This window comes from Alternaria infectoria, assembly GCF_024043175.1.
Source record: "Alternaria infectoria strain BMP 0036 chromosome Unknown scaffold_1, whole genome shotgun sequence".
Lineage (NCBI taxonomy): Eukaryota > Fungi > Ascomycota > Dothideomycetes > Pleosporales > Pleosporaceae > Alternaria > Alternaria infectoria.
In genome coordinates, this window is record NW_026250690.1 from 652,196 (window position 1) to 669,269 (window position 17,074).

Here is a 17,074-nt window from a genome sequence, read left to right on the forward strand (position 1 = left end):
ATTCTATACTCGTACTTTCAGGTTGAATCCTGTGATACTCCATCGTCCCACAACCAATATACAACTTCCTAACAACACTGCAGTCCCAGCAAATATCTGCGCACTGAGATAACCTCCACCATTACTCTGTATCAGCGCTCCAGCGATCGGTGGCCCGATAAATGTACCCAATCCTACTATCGCAAGGCCCTGACCGTTTCTCGTGCCTACTTTACTCATGTCCTTTGTCAGCGTAGTCATCACAGCCGGGAAGATACCCTGGAAGCCCGAGACGAAGAAGCCATAGCACACCGCCCACGCGTAAAGGCTAGGTTCGCTGTTGACCAGCGGCCAGAAGTATAGTACAAAAGCGGAGACAAAGCAAAAGGGTATTAGGATATTGTACGGCCCAGTATACTTATCGGCAAAATAGGATGGCACGATACGACCAAGGACACCGACACCGTTCAGGACTAGCAGAATGTTGATGGAGGTTGCGTATGGTAGACCAAGGATGTCGATCGCGAACGACGAGATGTAGTAGAAGGCGAAGTACTGCCCAAGGGCGATGAGGAAGACTCCCATCAAGAATACACTATACGGCATTTCCCTGAACGCGCTGAGTTCAAGCACAGGGCCAGACTTTCTCGGAGGCAGTCGTGGTTTCAACAGGGAACTGTAACATATTCCCACAGCTAGCATCATGAAAGCCATCACCCTGACAGTCCACGGGAAACCGATGCGGGGAACTAGCTGTCGTGCGATAGTTGGGTAGACAAGCCCGCCCGTCGCACTGCCGCTAGCCATGATCGCGAGTGCCACGCTCCGATTCTTCGCAAAGTATGTGCTGACAAGTCCCAGAACGGGCGCAAACTGCATCCCGTTCCCGACTCCGTTCATTACACCCTGCGCAAGGAAGATCTGCCAGTACTTCGTGCACAGACTGGTCATGAACATTCCGAGGCAGGAAACGAGCATGCCAGGTATCACGGACCAGTAGAAGTATCCCGCATCGAAAAGACGCCCGGTCAACATGCCCAGCGAAAAGTGACCCAGCATCTGGAAGCTTCCGATCCAGGATACGGCTGATGGTTCCAGACCCAGGTCGAGCGTGTAATACTGTTGGAAAACGCCGAATGTCGCAATCATCCCCCACGTGTTGAAGATAACGAAGTGGCCCATGAACGCCTGCACCCAGGCTTTGGCGCCCCCGTCAGGCGGTGGCCCAGGATCGATGACGGACGCATTCGAACGAGCGGTGATCGTCTTAGCCAGTCCGATTACCGACTTCTTTGTACGAGACGCACGAGAGGCGTTTGTTGGTATCCTCTCAATCTCCTCCTCTTCGTGCTGGGATGCTGGTCTTGATGGAACCCTTATTGAGGCGTACGACGCGTCATGATGGCGTTCGGTATTCGCTTCTCCGAACTCCGATATCGTGGCTTTCTCCACATCGCGGTTGGCACTCATCTCAATGGATCGGAATGGATGTCGTCAGTTGCCTGGGGTGATAAGGAAGACGAAAGGGTACGACTTCCAAGAAGTGATGTGGCTGGTGGTGGATATTCGAAAGAAGCGCATCCTTCGGTGTTTTATCCGACGGTCAACCATCTTTTCTACCCATCGTCCCCACTCTCCGGCCGCGGAGGCTAGCTGAGATGCGATGCCATCTTGAGCTTGGTTGTTGGATCTGTATGCATGCTGCACGCAGGATGTCCAATTGCGAAGCTTTGCCTGAGGATATGGGGAAAGCTTGTGGCTGCTTCCCCAAAATTTCGGCAATAACACCGCGTTGGTAAGCTTCACGCTAATCGGATCTGGTAGTCGCATCGTAGATCTTCAATGCGCGCCCTACGGCTCCATCAACATTGCCACACAACACCAAAATCTACATCGGAACTTGACTTTCATGATCATTTCGAATTAATACGCCCTTAGAGCAAGATTCTATCTGCTTGGGCGATCAGAACATGTAGTAACCTCGATCCGACCTGCTTTCGCCACCATACTTGGTCATCTGCGGCGCAATGCCGCTACGAGGAGGACCGTGGCATATAACAGTGCTAAAATCTCTCCGTAAATTGAGGAGAAGAGGTGCGCGTAGTGGATCGCGTAAAGATGGCATCGCTATCTTTTTCGTGCATTAGCAAGCATTTCTAAGTGAACAACAAGAACAAGATGTCACATACCAGCTTGAGACCACGCGTCATTCTCGAATGCAGTAAGTGATTAGGTGGCGTTGTTCAAAGAACATGGTATGCAAGAGGATTGTCGTTCGAGTGTGACAACTACTCCCCAAGAGAGACATATGTGTTCAACATCGGTTGCTTGGACCACCGGCGATCAGACATGGACTCGTCCAAATCCGCCTCATCAGCACTCCTCTTCTTATCTGAAGGTGGCGGCGTAAACGGAGAAAGCTCTTTCCGATTCTTCGATACGAAGTACACGACATCCTTCAGCGTTGGTTTGCCCTCTTTCCTACTTCCCAGCCACTTGATGTTGACCAAGGGCAGCCCTCTACTGGAGAACAAGGCCGGCAGTTCCTTCGTCAAGGATCGTATCTGCGTCTCGTTGATGGTCTCATGCTTTAGCGCGAACCCCAGATGCAGAAAGCGTGCGTGGGACGATATGCTAGGACTCTGCGTCGGACGCTCTTTCTTTGGTTTGAGCTTCCTGAACTCAATATGTCGGCTACTGCCTGGGATTCGCCGCCATACTCTTGGAGGTGAGTCAAAGCGTTCCTTTGCCATGCACTCGACAAGCTCATGGGTGTCAAAGTAACTGCCATAGGTACCGGCACTTTTCACGGCTAATTCCTTCAGATGTCTAATGAGGCAGCGAGTGAAAGAGTTCTCGCCGGGCTCAGGGGTGGGCGCGCCGATACCTGAGGCGGCTATCATCTCGAATGTTCGACCGTGCTCGGGGACGTTGCGCATAAGGTCGCCGGCGAAGCAGCAATCCATGATAGTGAGGACGTTGGCTTTTACTTTCTCGATTAGTGTCCTCTCAGCGTGGTTCCAGACTGCTCGAAGGTCAATCTTAACATCGTCAGTCCTGGTAGTGCTATTAGCTAGACTCCGTGGATTTTGCTTTGGAATACGCACGGTGAGAACTCGAGAACCTTGTGAGCCTGGTCGTAAACACCATGACCAGCGTAGTATACTACAAACAGATTGTTTGGGTCATCGTTTTCGTACACCCAGTTTAATATTCCCCTCTCAAGCTGGAGTTGCGGCCTCTCCTCCTCTAGTTGTAGCTCGGTCACTTCGTAATTGAAGATTCTTCTGAAGACATTCGTCAGGTCGTCGACCTAGTGAGTGTAAAGTTAGTATTGCAATGCCAAGATGATCAGACGATAGACTATTTCCATACCTCTTGCCGCACGCTCAGCTGATCTATCGCGTCTTGCCATTTGATCATCAAAACATGTACATTGCGGTATCCATCTGGCAGATCCAGATGCTTTGCGATTGACTTGTCCCAGCATTGTTGGAGTTTCGCTTCATGCTGATCATCTCGAGAAGAGCGAATTTCTCCAGGGTTGAGGCTCAACGGCGAAGGAAGGGAGCTAGTGTCGTTCACCGATGATCTAGGTGACAGTGGGTTGGGTATATCGCAACGACTTGGCGGTGCCATGATGCGAGAATAACTGGAGGTGCGAATGGTGATCAGGATTGACTCCTGTTGACGAACGTGCTACATGTTCGCATATCTAGCCTTGTCATACACATTGTGGGGGCCGCGAACCTGAGGCTGTGCTTGGTCATGGCCCCATCATGCCAGTCAGCCACTGAATATATTAATTAGCCAGCATGCAGGTAATACTAGCCACACGATCACATGGAGAGTCCTCCACGCTCCAAAAGGCTAATGCTTCTCGGACTCCGCCTCATAGAACGCCTGGTGTTATGCGATTATTGGCGGGGTAAGGGTAGGCGAACGATCAGTAACGATAGGCAAACTGCTGCCTGCGAAAAAAGCAACGATGGCTCACCGGCACGCTGCACCTCGCCCACTATTGCGGCAGTGAGATATCTTCAGCTGAAGATGGAGAGGGCGTTAAAAGCCTGGACTCAGCCTGATATGAAAGGCTGACAACGAGGCCCATTTCCGACTCTTCCAAGGTTCTTATTCGCAGTCATGACCGACGAAGGACGACAAACAACGCCGGAGGAGCATATCAATGACCAACAGCAGGTATGGCCCTACCTACCAGTATGTTGTGTTTTGCGCGCTAACTATAGGCAGACGGAAAAGGTTGCGAGAGATCGTGCAGCGACAGTGAAAGGGTTGGGGGCTGAAGTAAGCGCCATGCACTCCCCTGTCGAGTAAGCCTAAATGCTGATTGGTCGCAGACTGTCGCAAAATACTCTCCCGGAGAACACGTTCAGATTACAGAAGTCATCGACAACAAGCAAAAGAAGAAGAAGCTTTATATAGCGTTTAGCCAGAAGATATCGAAATCGAAGACGGAGTATCAACTGACTGAGAAGAAGGGCGATACCACAAAGCTCTACATGGACAAGAAGTGGTTTCCTGAGGTTAAAATCCACCCAGTTTGAGACACCTGGACCAATCAATGTAATGAGGCTTGACCGGTGAAGAAGCACATCGATATTTAGTTCCCAGCTGAGAATGTCAACTGTTCTCGTCTGTTAGAGACATTTCTCATGTCCTCCATCGTCTGATAATTTCTTCATGTTCAGACCCCTTCCATCATGAGTTCTCCCCCAGCATCACCGGCGGAGAAGGAGTTCTCCAGCCCCTGTACACGGTACTCTAATGCATCTTCATCATCCACTTTTCGTTCCAGCACAACTCTAAACTCGCTGCGACACGTAGCCAACAGCTTCGGACTGTTACTACCAAGAAAAAAGCCAGCCGATGTAGAACAGCAGGCCAAGCCTGAATCTGCCATTGGCGAAGACGAAGACGGTGAAAACGATGATGAGCCTATCTTCTCACCCGGTGGATCAGGGCCGTATCCAACCAAAGTACGAACACTCGAAAAATGTCCGAACGGCTACGCACGACTTGCAGCCTACAATTCAAGTGAACAAAACTTCATGCTCTACCGCGGCTTCAGCAACGTGCATGCGCGGCTCCTTCTAAGCCTCCAATGCAGCATTCAGATGCTCGAAGCCGAGCTAGACAACATTGACCGCTTCCACGACACCCTTCCCGAGGCCTACAAGAAGCGCCTGCGATCCTGGGATCTCGACGTCGCAGCCTGCAAACAAGAGAAAGAAGAAGCAAAGGAAGAAGGAGACGAAGACGAAACTCGGACGCGAGAAGACATTCTAGAGGAACTAAGAATCAAAGTGAACCAATACGACGAGCTACTGATCAAAGCAAGAGAGCTCGTCTCTTTCCAACGACCAACCGAACGTGATTACCGAAGCGTGAGGAACTGGTTCCACAATATTGCGCCCCTCGTAGACGAGGAGCAAGATTACATACTCTGGAAAGAGGATATCGTGACGCTCAGACATGGGAGGGAGTGGGCGGGTTTCGACGGTATGGTCGAAGCGATGTTGCATAAGATGGATGGCCCACTTGTTCAAGTGAGTATCCTATATTGCTCGGGTCTTTGGGCTTTACTTACAATCCGTAGTGGCTCTTCCGGACCGAGGATCAGAGGCGTAAATCCACGGATGAGAGGAATTACTACTTTGCTCCTTCGAGGGTGTCGACGCTGGTCAATCTCTTCATTACTATTGCGCTTTTCTTGCTACTGGTAGCTCCGGTATTGGCGATGTATCGTCTCTCGACTATCAAGACGACGGAATGCGTATTTGCGGCTATCGGTATTTTGATGGTTTTCACGCTGCTGTTTGCTGCAGCTATGTCGCTGCTCACGAAGGCGAAGAGGCATGAGTTGTTTGCCGCTGCCGCAGCCTATTGTGCTGTCTTGGTGGTTTTCGTTGGGTCTACTAACTTCAATTGACTTAGGAGATGCTAGAACTATGCTGAACATATCAAAGGCTCAACATGCCTCAAATGCTTCGCGAGCCCATGTTTTACAGGCCCCACGTGCTTCAAATACTATCAGTTCAAGCCTTCATATGCTCCTCAAACAACTTCTTCTGCTTCTCCCACTCCTTCTTAAGCTTCTTCACCCTCCCTTTAGCTACATCAGCGCCATCCTTATCCTTGGTCGGCAGACCATCCTCATCCCACGCACTATACTCCTCAGTCCGGAACATATCCTTGGGGTTGATCTTAGCTTGTTCCGCAAGCTTAGCCTTCTTCTCCGCCTCCTCGCGTTCACGCTTCAGCTTAGCTTCAGCCTTTTGGCGAGCAATTTCCTCTTTCTGTGAACGAGCGGCTTGCAGTTCGGCGTCGACGGGGCGGACCATGGCGGGCGCGTTCTCGCGGTCTTCGAGGTAGATACCGAGATCCCACAGGTGCGTGTCGCGGAGCTGGTCGCACAGGTCGAGGTAGTCTTTCGCGGGCGCTTGCTTCTTCGCAAGGTCTTGTAGAGACTGTTGGAAAGTAGAAAGGACTTCGGCGTATGGGACTGCTTCTATGTCTTGTTGCTTCGCGGGGTTGTGCTGGGCGATGATAGAATCTAGGTTCTCGTTGAGATCACCGGCGATGGCATGCTGCCTTACTTGGTCGCGCTCACGTGAAACAGCGTATACGTGCTCCTTGGCGGCTGAAGGAATGTCAATGCCAGCCCAGCCGATGCCACCATCCCAAGGGTCAGCTGAACCGTCAAGGCCGAATATCCGGACCATGCGAGTGATGTAGCGAGCGACGTCGAATGAGACATCGTCAGACAGTCCAGCCTTGTCGGCTGAGTTGTATTCGGTGATGAGGCTGGAAATCGCACGCATAGCGGTAGGTGTGTCGAACGAGTCGGCTAGCGCACTGATGCTACATTAGTAAAAGTTTCGATATCCATCTTCTCGTGTCTTACCTGTGTACTTTCTCCTTCGCAGATTCGAGAGACTGTTTCACCTTCTCGTCTTCAGCACCGGTCGAACTGATGTTTGGATGTACTTCAAGATCCCGAACTTTGTAGAAGAAGTTGGTGACATAGCTCTCCCATGATGAACCCGACTTTCGCATGTCTGGTGTGATTTCGATACCGTCGTGCCAGCCTCCGAGAAGGAAGATGATGCGCAAACTCCGTGCATTCCAATCACCGCGACTCAGGGCTTCGCGGATTGTGGTGAAGTTCTTCAAGCTCTTTGACATCTTGGATCCTGATATAGACAGATGACCCATATGAAGGAAGTAGTTCACCCACTGCGCACCACCTTCCTTTTGCCAGTAGGCTTCTGACTGTGCTAGTTCGTTGTCGTGATGCGGGAAGCAGAGATCGATACCTCCACTGTGTATGTCCATCTGTTCGCCTAGAACGGCCGAAGCCATGACTGAGCACTCGATATGCCAACCTGGCCGACCCGGACCCCATGGGCTCTTCCATGCTGGTTCTCCCGGTTTCGATGACTTCCAGAGCGCGAAGTCAGAGTCGTTGCGCTTTTCCGAGGTCTTGACTGTTGACAGGGCACCTTCGCCATCTGCTTGCAGATTGGTGTCACCTCTGTTCCATGGCTCCAAGCGTGCGTAGTGGTTCCCCTTTCTCTTCTCGAAACTCTCAATATCGAAGTAAACAGATCCATCCGATGTGCTGTATGCCATGCCGTTCTTGATAATCTTGTCCACAAAAGCTACGATATCATCACCGTACTCAGTCACGCGAGTGACGACATCCGGATCGAGGACGTTGAGTGCTCGCATGTCTTCGTTGAAGCGCGCTTCGTACTTCTTGGTGAGTGTTGTGAAAACCGAGTGGTCGCTGGCATCAATAGTTGAACCATATAGTGAGTCGAGGTAAGGTAACAGTACGTCCTCAGCGCCAGCATAGAAAATCTCCACGTCCTCAGGGGTCGACTTCGATGGAGCCAGCAACGACGTGACTGCTGTGCTGGCCGTCCGGAGGTGCATTTTGATCTTCGCTTCCTTGTCGCCTGGTGGACCGACACCGTCGACGGACTTGCCCTGGATGACATTGGCATACTTCTCCGCAGAATCGCTGTTGAAGCTGCCGATGTTGACATCCTCATTGAGTAGAGGGAGGTTCTTCTTGACATATGCGTCGAAAGCTTTAATGGTGGTGTTGACAACTTCATCCGTTACAGTTGGGTTATCGGCCTTGAACTTGGCAAGAAGATATTGTTGGCGCCCGCGCAGGATGATCTTGTCGTCTACGTCTGTGATGTTCTGAACGAACTTCAGCCTGTAACCGTAGTAGTGGGCCAGGATTCTCCGCAGAATGTCGTTTGTGACGTAATTCCGAGCATGACCCAAGTGTGCATCGTCGTAGACGGTAGGACCGCAGCTGTACCACTTGACTTCTTTGCCTTCAGGGTCGATGGGTACGAAGTCATTTTTTGATCTCGTCAAAGAGTTCCAGACTTTCAATTTTGCTGGGCTTGAACCTTTGGGTTCCTTCCATGGAGGTTGGGTGCGCGCCGGTGTCGCCATGTTGGCTGCTAATCTTGGCGATATCTGACTCCGGTGTATCCAAGTGCAGTTGGTTTTCGAAAGTAGAAGTGGGGAAGGCGATTTGACGGTGCGGGACAAAGACCGGAAAGCAAGTACCATCAATGTGGCGGGAAACGGGAATGTAAGGAGTGACGGGGATCGGTGCTAGTAGTCAGGCCAGGTGTAAGTCCGGGAGCCGCTTACGGTGAGTCAGTAAGTGATGTTCTCGTCACGTTCTGTTGGTGGTCTATGGGTGAGCAATAAGAATCCCTGTCAGTGAGGGCTTGGCGTTCCCCTCCAATAGCGTCTTCGAAAGCTCCCCGCTGAATATCTTTTTGTTCTCTAGAGCTCCGAGTCGCGATCGCATCATCTCCACATCTTTGGTCTGTCGCGACTTCCTACACCCATGGCGACGACACCTTCCCCGTTCCTTGACCCGGGGACTTGCGCGACAGCAGATAATCTCGGTATATTGCAATTGCGCCGCGATCAACTTATTCCTGCCGTCTTGAGACCCGAGGCCGATTCCGACTATCCTGAAGGCAAGGTTGAGAACACGCGATTCGGTTCTTTCCCACATAGTACACTCGTCGGTCAGCCCTGGGGTACGCAAATCCTTGCGTCACTCGTTGACACCGGGTCGCGCGGAAAGAACAAGAAGCGCAAGAGAGACACCAAAGATGAAGGAGAGGGCACACCAGTCGCCGAGCCGGATGCGGCGAAGAAGGACATCGTAAAGGCTGCCGCAGCGAGTAGTGGTTTTGCGCATCTCATACCACCTACGCCAGAAATGTGGACGATTTCGTTACCGCACCGCACCCAAGTCGTATACACGCCCGACTATAGTTACATCTTGCAGAGACTGCGCGCAAGACCGGGCGATCACATAATCGAGGCCGGCGCAGGCAGCGGAAGCTTTACGCATGCATCGGTACGAGCCGTCTACAATGGCTACCCGGGGACACAAGCTACAGAGCCCGAGACAAACGGCGACGAGGAGAATGCAGTGGGTACATCCAAGAAGAGGAAGCGCAAGACACGGACTGGCGGCGTATACAGCTTTGAGTACCACCAACCGCGCGCAGAGCAGCTACAGCTCGAGATCAAGGATCATGGTCTGGATCCTCTGGTCACAGTAACACATCGCGACGTATACAACGACGGTTTCAATCTCGAAGATTCGACAGGCCCAGACGCCGACTGCGTATTCCTCGATCTGCCAGCGCCATGGCACGCCCTCAAGCACCTCACGCGCTCCCCTCCCTCCTCCGCCGCATTGAAGTCCGTCGCTTCAGATCCATCCACACCAGACGAACCCGCAACCGAAGCACCTCCACCCAACACTTCCTCATCGAAACCTTTCCGCAGCCCTCTCAACCCGCGCAACGCAGTCCGCATCTGCACGTTCTCGCCCTGCATCGAACAAGTCACAAAGACCGTCTCCGCCCTCCGTACCCTCGGCTGGGTAGAAATAGACATGGTAGAGATCAACGCCAAGCGCCTCGATGTACGTCGTGAGCGCGTCGGTCTGCAAGAAGAAGGTGTTCGCGGCGGTAACGCGCATCCCGCAAACGTCCAGGAAGCGGTACAAAGACTCAGGGACGTGGAAGGCCGTGCGGCAGTATTCCACAGCATGCAGCGCGAGAAGCAGGAAGAAGTCATGCGAAAGGCGGAAGCGCGGAAACGCGGGGAGAATGTGGGTGAGGGCGGGGAGGTGGGCAAGGGCAAGAAGAAGAAATTGGAAGGCGTTCCGCCGAGTAAGCATGACAGGCTTGCTCAGTCGAAAAAGGATATGGAGAGCCGGACACTGTTCAAGGAGGGCAGGCTGGTGCATAGGACTGAACCGGAGCTCAAGACGCATACTTCATATCTTGTCTTCGCCGTACTACCACGGGAGTGGACCAAGGAAGACGAGGAGAAAGCGAAGAGGAAGTGGGGTTGAAATTGGAGCATATGATATCAATGGAAGATACCCAGATTACGAAAACTATTCTTCGAAAGAGGAGCCCTGTTCCTCATTCCTAGAAAAAAGACATCTACCTGAAACTAACGAGAACACCTTCGACCTTGCCATTTACAGGCACTCGCTATCCCCACACGGCATCCTTTGCCCTGTGGCTACCACTCCTCCCCGGTGGCGTGCTAATACTGTGCGTCCAAGCCTCGTTTCCATCGATGAACAGCCTGTAGTTGACAAAGCTCTGCTCTCCGTGTTCAGGTGTGGTGATCTCCACAGCACCAAATTTGCTGTTACCATCAGGAAGGTACTTGAGGCATACATCCTCGTCATCTGTCTCCTTGTATGTTCTGAAGGGCAGGTAGAACATGCTCAGCGGGCTGGTGCTGAACTCATGTACCGTAGCGCTTGTAGGCCACTTGCCATCCTTCGGTGGTGGGAAAGACGTAGCAGCGAATTCGTGACGGTCACCGCTAAGGACTACGACGCCGATATCGTGCTCGGAAGAGAGGTCCCATGCAGCTTCCAGGATACGTCTGCGCTCATATAGATGCCCGCCCCATGTGTCTTCCGACCCGAATTGCCAGTTCTTTGTGAAGGGTGTACCCGTCACAATGAACTTCCAGTGAACACCCGGAGGTGGTAGTTTATGTATCCAGTCCAGTAGATCAGAGAGCTGCTGGGAACCGAGCATAGTTTTCGTGGGGTCAGAAGCGTCTTTGCTCGCGGGGGTACGGTATCGTCGCGTGTCGAGGAGGAAGAACTCTGCTGGACCTTGTGTGAAAGAGAAGTAAGTGACGCCTTCGCGATGAGGAGGAGGGTTGGGCGCGGCGTTGTAGTGCGTGAAGGCGTCGTAGGCTGGTACTGCCACACCCGTCATGTTGCTGTTCCAGTCATTGTGAATCTCATGGTCGTCAATGACGTGGATCCATGGCAGGTTCTCGCTCACTGCCGGCCACGATGGCGAGGAGTAAACCTGTCGGTACTCGCGTCTGTAGGTCTCTACATCGCTACCCTGACGATGTGGCACGTCGACGTAAATGAAGTCGCCGAGGAACAGCATGAAGTAGGGCTTGAGCTCTGGTAGCCAGCGCGCTAGGTGTTTCATGCCGGGGAATTCAAGAGGGTGTTGGAAGGGCGTGTAAGGGACGCGAGGCTTGATGCAGCTCGAGTGTACGAAAGTGTATTTGTTGTCCTTGAGCATCGATATGCGACCTGGTTTCGGAGCAGTCGTGAAGGTGCCTGATATGTTTCCGCGCGATGTCTCGACGATGTACTCGTAAGGCAGATCGGGTCGCAGGTGTTCGATGTTCATGACGGTCGTGAAGTCGGTCTCGTTGGTGAGCCAATACTCGGGTTGGCTGGCGCGATGGGTCTTGTGCATCCACGATCGTTCAGTTCCATCGATGGAGCGATAGAGGACCCTCACGTCAAACGCGTACGGCTCTCGCACTAGGATCTTTGCGCTGTTTTCCGACACGTAGCCGACGCGTGCAAAGCTTGCATCGTGGCATTGGTGGAGTAGCGGAGCGCGATAGACGACGTCCAAGGCCATTGCAATCAGAGCCATGTTGATGCCAAAGGTGATCCAGCTCCACATAGCTGATGAAGGACTTGGGAGCCCAGTGAGCAGTGTACGCAGCACCTTGGGTTCCCTTTCCTCATATTGAACAGTCTCTTGGACGTCAAGCTCTTTCAGCGGCCCATCATCGGCACCGTCAATGAGTTGTACTTCTTCGCTGGAGTCATCGCCGCGTCCACCAACGGTCTCTTTCACGATGATGTCAAGTTCATCGGATATGACCTTGTATTGCGCTGTGTCCTGGAAGCTGGTGAAGAAGGAGGGGATATAGACGAGCGTGAGTGCGGTCGCAAGTGGAGGTACGATTGTTGTGGGTATCTGCAGAACGGTCAGCTGCATGCATCAAGCAGCCATTCCAAGGTTCTCTCATACATACCCATCGCAGAAAGATCCATATGCTCAGACGGAGTGTCAAAGAGCTAATGAGGGTAAGAACATCGCTCGCAGATGCCATGTTTGCTAAGCGACAAGCATCACTCGGCAGAGGTTTGACGAGGAGAGATGCGCGTCTCGAAGCTTGTGAAAGTGGAGCCGTCACGCCAGACGCGAATTACCATGACGTCGTTGGCGCTAACGACGGAACAAGCTAGCGGGTCTGCGAACGCGTCTGTGAACGTGTGACTTTGATCTTCACTCACACCACGAACTACAGTCATCTACGATACAAGACCCATCGCATTCTCAAACTTATCATCACGTAGATGTTATGGATGGGCTTAACAGCAAAGAAGGATGCGTCTTACCTATCTGAGTATGCATGCCCGGGCTGAGTTAAGCGACATGCATCTTCAGCTCCTCTACCCGTCAGGCTGAGATACTGGCACATCCTCTTTCCCCGCTTTCCAGATCTCCGCCTCCGGCATACAACATGCGTCTTATCAACACAAGGACTCGGAAATTCCAAGAGTTCATAGGCGCATCGATCCCCCCATACGCAATTCTATCGCACACGTGGGGCAACGAGGAGGTGTCGTATAGGGACTACGTTGAAACCCGTGATGCCTCCATGAGAGGCTACAGGAAGATTGTCAAGACGTGTGAAATTGCGAAAGAAGCTGGTATTACGCATTGTTGGATCGATACCTGCTGCATTGACAAAAGCAGTAGCGCTGAGCTTACGGAAGCGATCAATTCCATGTATCGATGGTACAAAGATGCAAAAGTCTGTTACGTCCATCTGGAGGACTTGGCTTCCGCTGCAGTGATAAGCGTCGATTTACCGAAATGCCGCTGGTACGCCCAATCACTCCATCTACGCTTTGCGTACTGAGCATACTAGGTTCACGCGTGGTTGGACTCTCCAAGAACTGATTGCTCCACGCGACATCCAATTTTATAATGCCAGATGGAACTACATCGGTCTCAAAACGGATCTTGTCGATAATTTGTCGACCATCACTGGCATTGGCGTGGAGATCCTACTGCATAATCGGTCATTGGACCTGGTGTCAGTGGCAACAAGAATGTCTTGGGCAGCAAAGAGAAAGACCACACGGACTGAAGATATAGCCTACTGCCTCCTTGGAATCTTTGGCGTCAATCTTCCACTGCTGTACGGCGAGGCTGAAAAGGCTTTCCAGCGACTTCAAGAGGAAATAATTCGTTCGAAAGCCGATCTCAGTATATTTGCTTGGCAATGCGTGCGGCCTCCAGGGGTTGACAGATGGACGCTTACCGGTGTTCTCGCGCATTCGCCAAAAGACTTTATCAATGGTCACATCGTGCAACGTATGTATGGGAGGGAAGCTCACGAGTTCTCATTTACCAACGTCGGCATCAAAACGCGTTTGCGCAACCTTTGGGCTCAAGACTACGGCTGTGTTATGCAGTTGAACAGCTTTTCAATCGAAACGGGAAAGCACTTGGCACTAAGACTGCGCAAAGTTGGTCCAGAAATGTACCTGAGAGAGGGACCGTATGATCTTCTAGAGTATGCTACTGGCGCCTTTCACGAGCGACGATCTGTTGAACGATACCTCCTTACTGCCATACCGGCAATACCAAGATTCTCGGATTGGTTGGATCCATCGGTAAGGTTCCAACATGCACAAAGGCTGTTAAATTTCATGAGAGAATTCCCTGTGCGCATCAAGCTACCACCGGAAGTTCAGTTAGCCAGGATGTGGCCAGCTGACCGATGGGATGAAGAAGACCGGCTATTCTTTGTCTCTGGCGATTCGCGTTGGGATTCGTTCCAGTTGAACCTGCGCTACGGACTCAATTACGATGCCAAGTCCCCTGACGGGACTGTCACTGAAGCTACCACAACCTTTCGCTTTACTCTGTATGCGTTAGGATGGTCTCATATACAGCTTGACGCCATAGATCGTGCTTCATTCGGTCTCGTAGACCGTCTAGAATATGGACCGACTGTGGACAATACTTATCGGTGGATTCTGGACGAGGAGCCGACCACAGCTTCCATATCCAAGTGGTTCGCGAACGAAAAGATGCCGAGAGACCAACTGATACGCTACGATATACCTCAGTCCTCTCGTAGCCTGGTAATAAAGATTGAAAGCACGCTGGATAACACTGTTACTTTGACAGCGGAGGAGATGCCTACGATCAATGTGCCAGAGCGCGTCACACAACACTGGCCTGAGTTCAGGGACTATTAGACTGATGTCGCAAACTGTTACTATACAAGCCAGATCTCGCGCGCCGTAGTTTTTCCAAGTTCACATCCTCCACCAATTGTCCATACTTAATAGGCGAGAAAGCATCGTGCCCGGTATACTCAACATCCTCACAAATCACAACATCGCCATGATATCTGTGTTTGTTTCCACTCTCGTTCCTTTCCACTGCCGGCCTTCTCGCTCCAAACATGACCCAAATCCCCTCACCCTCACGGGCAGCCCTTGGACGAAAGACCCACTCTCTCCTAGACAGTATAAGCGAAGACACACAGTCAAACTCTGGATTCTAAATCCTGGCCCTCTCATCAATAATGACACGCCCGATTTGAGGAAAAGGATGCACACGCACCTACAGCGAATATTTGAATTATATAGTGTAGAAGTCTACATCGCATGATGATTTTGCTACCTATTATCCGAACACCAACATGAACTGCAGGGCGCCTGTCTATTCCTTCGTTGCCTAGGGTACACACCTTCATCCTTGAGAACTTCGTGGAATCCATTTTCAACATGGAGATGGAACTCGACAGTAGCACGAACAAACAATTGAGGATACATACAGAGCGCATTATTTGGAGGTTAGTGGGCGGCTCACCAACAATCTGGGGCCAAGCATTTTTGGTTAATGGTCTCAATAGATGAATCATGCTGGGTGTGGACACATTAACAGATTCAATGCTTAGTTTCGAAAATGCGATAGGTCAGAGAACTGAACGCGATGTACATCGCTTCAATGAGAAGCCGGAGTGGAGAGAAAATTGATTGAAAGCAGGATGGTGGCAAAGAAGCGCAGTCAGACCAAAGCGATGGGAGAAATGTCACGCCAGATGAAAGTGTCAGACCTGTAACGCAGTGATAGTGGGGTCTCATTGCTGCACTAAGCTTTTCGCTTTAACAGACAACAAAGATGTCGATTGAAGGATTCGTTCGATAGAACTGCGATGATCAAAATGACGACGATGGTTTTTTTGCTCTTCCCTTACCTGTTCGTCCGTCATCGTATCACCTAACTTCCCATCCACTTCCCGTCTCATCTCCACTTGCATCCCTCGCGGACGATCAAACAGCCCTCATACGCCACCACAACCACATTCACATGCACGCCATACTCCGTCCCTCCGTCCCTCCGCTATCACAATCACACGTTCCTGCATCAGCATCCTCCTCCACAAGCTTATCTTCCTTCGACGCCGTTTGCCATGCGGCCAAGACGCTCTTTCCTTTTCCAGAAGATATGAGCGCATTCGCGGACCCTAACGTGTTTCACCTTGACGAAGGAACAATCATAACACGACACGGAACCAGTGGAACGCGACGCGACATGAGACGGGACATGACGGCAAATGTCAACACAGTAATCATCCCACCCCGTTGTCCTCGTAGTCGTAGTCATGAAGTCGTGGTCGTGAGATTAAGGCATATCCCGGCCACAACAACTACCCAGGTACGCACGTGCCCCACGGAGAAATCTTACATTCGAAAGGAAGAAAGGCGGCAAGAAGGCGATCACAAGGGTGTCGTCGGAACGCTGTTGCTGTCTGGTAAGTTTGAGATGAACGGGTATCTGATCGGGGTCGGTGGTTTTCACGGCGAGAACAAGGGGAATGCGGCAGCGCCGAGTCAAGTCACGGGCTGAAGGGTCCTTTTTGTTCGTCAATTTCGGACGGCGGGTTATAGGCAGGGTTGAGTCGGATATTGAGATCGCCTGAGTGAGGCTGCTTTTTTTTTCTTCTGTATCTCGTGTCTATCTGGCAGGTGGGGTGCGTCGTGGGTGTGTGACCGTGTGATGGTGGAGTGGAGAAGGGATGGGCGGTGGGTGGAGTAAAACGGTCGTCGCGTCGGGGGACAGAACGGTGTATATTGCAACTTAGTCAGGATAGCCGAGCATGGATGCTGAGAGTGAGTCGAGATAGTCATCTCATTGGCGGTATGATTGATGGAGCAACGGAGGGGAACGCATGGACTACACGTGTACTGTAGCAAAGGGCAAAGCAAATTCCCATCATTGTTGCACTGCAGGTATACGCGGAGAGGGCGTTGTCAAGTCTTTTTTCCTCCGGCTCTAGCAACTACTCCGGAGTACTATCGTTTGCATACCCGAGTAAAAAGCATACAGAGTTCACACATCCAGCCGACACGTACATACGCTACACATGTCGGGTGTCTGTAAACTGTCGGTGTTAGCCGATAGGCTGCATGTTTCGTGGTCCAGTTAGTTTCCTTCTGTTCGCCTCGTTCGTCTTCCCTAACAGGGACAAAACAAGGGTACCTGTCCCCACATCAGTCACCCTGCGATAGCCAAGCCCAAAGAAACACAGCGCAAAAACTGGGTCTTTGGACGCCTTCGGTCCGCGGCAAAGCAGGGTGCTGGTGGGGACGGCGGAATTCAGTCGGTCCTGGGAATAATGCCTT

The 17,074-nt window shown here is 51.7% G+C and overlaps 6 protein-coding genes across 6 annotated transcripts; 2 read left to right on the forward strand and 4 right to left on the reverse strand.

Moving 5' to 3' along the window:
* Positions 1-3: 3 nt before the first annotated feature.
* Positions 4-1,449, reverse strand: J4E92_000251 (uncharacterized protein; the record flags this gene model as incomplete). The annotated part of the gene is made up of 1 exon (XM_051491670.1): positions 4-1,449. One exon carries the CDS (start codon positions 1,447-1,449, stop codon positions 4-6), a length of 1,446 nt encoding a protein of 481 aa, XP_051357182.1.
* An 818-nt stretch (positions 1,450-2,267) lies between these two features.
* Positions 2,268-3,618, reverse strand: J4E92_000252 (uncharacterized protein; the record flags this gene model as incomplete). Its single annotated transcript, XM_051491671.1, has 3 exons — positions 2,268-3,036; positions 3,087-3,292; positions 3,355-3,618. 3 exons carry the CDS (start codon positions 3,616-3,618, stop codon positions 2,268-2,270), a joined length of 1,239 nt encoding a protein of 412 aa, XP_051357183.1.
* A 547-nt stretch (positions 3,619-4,165) lies between these two features.
* Positions 4,166-5,929, forward strand: J4E92_000253 (uncharacterized protein; the record flags this gene model as incomplete). The annotated part of the gene is made up of 5 exons (XM_051491672.1): positions 4,166-4,179; positions 4,227-4,284; positions 4,338-4,510; positions 4,796-5,546; positions 5,597-5,929. 5 exons carry the CDS (start codon positions 4,166-4,168, stop codon positions 5,927-5,929), a joined length of 1,329 nt encoding a protein of 442 aa, XP_051357184.1.
* Positions 5,930-6,035: 106 nt separating this feature from the next.
* J4E92_000254 (uncharacterized protein) lies at positions 6,036-8,478 on the reverse strand (the record flags this gene model as incomplete). The annotated part of the gene is made up of 2 exons (XM_051491673.1): positions 6,036-6,855; positions 6,905-8,478. 2 exons carry the CDS (start codon positions 8,476-8,478, stop codon positions 6,036-6,038), a joined length of 2,394 nt encoding a protein of 797 aa, XP_051357185.1.
* Positions 8,479-8,884: 406 nt separating this feature from the next.
* J4E92_000255 (uncharacterized protein) lies at positions 8,885-10,420 on the forward strand (the record flags this gene model as incomplete). Its single annotated transcript, XM_051491674.1, has 1 exon — positions 8,885-10,420. One exon carries the CDS (start codon positions 8,885-8,887, stop codon positions 10,418-10,420), a length of 1,536 nt encoding a protein of 511 aa, XP_051357186.1.
* Positions 10,421-10,565: 145 nt separating this feature from the next.
* Positions 10,566-12,471, reverse strand: J4E92_000256 (uncharacterized protein; the record flags this gene model as incomplete). The annotated part of the gene is made up of 2 exons (XM_051491675.1): positions 10,566-12,335; positions 12,394-12,471. 2 exons carry the CDS (start codon positions 12,469-12,471, stop codon positions 10,566-10,568), a joined length of 1,848 nt encoding a protein of 615 aa, XP_051357187.1.
* Positions 12,472-17,074: the final 4,603 nt, after the last annotated feature.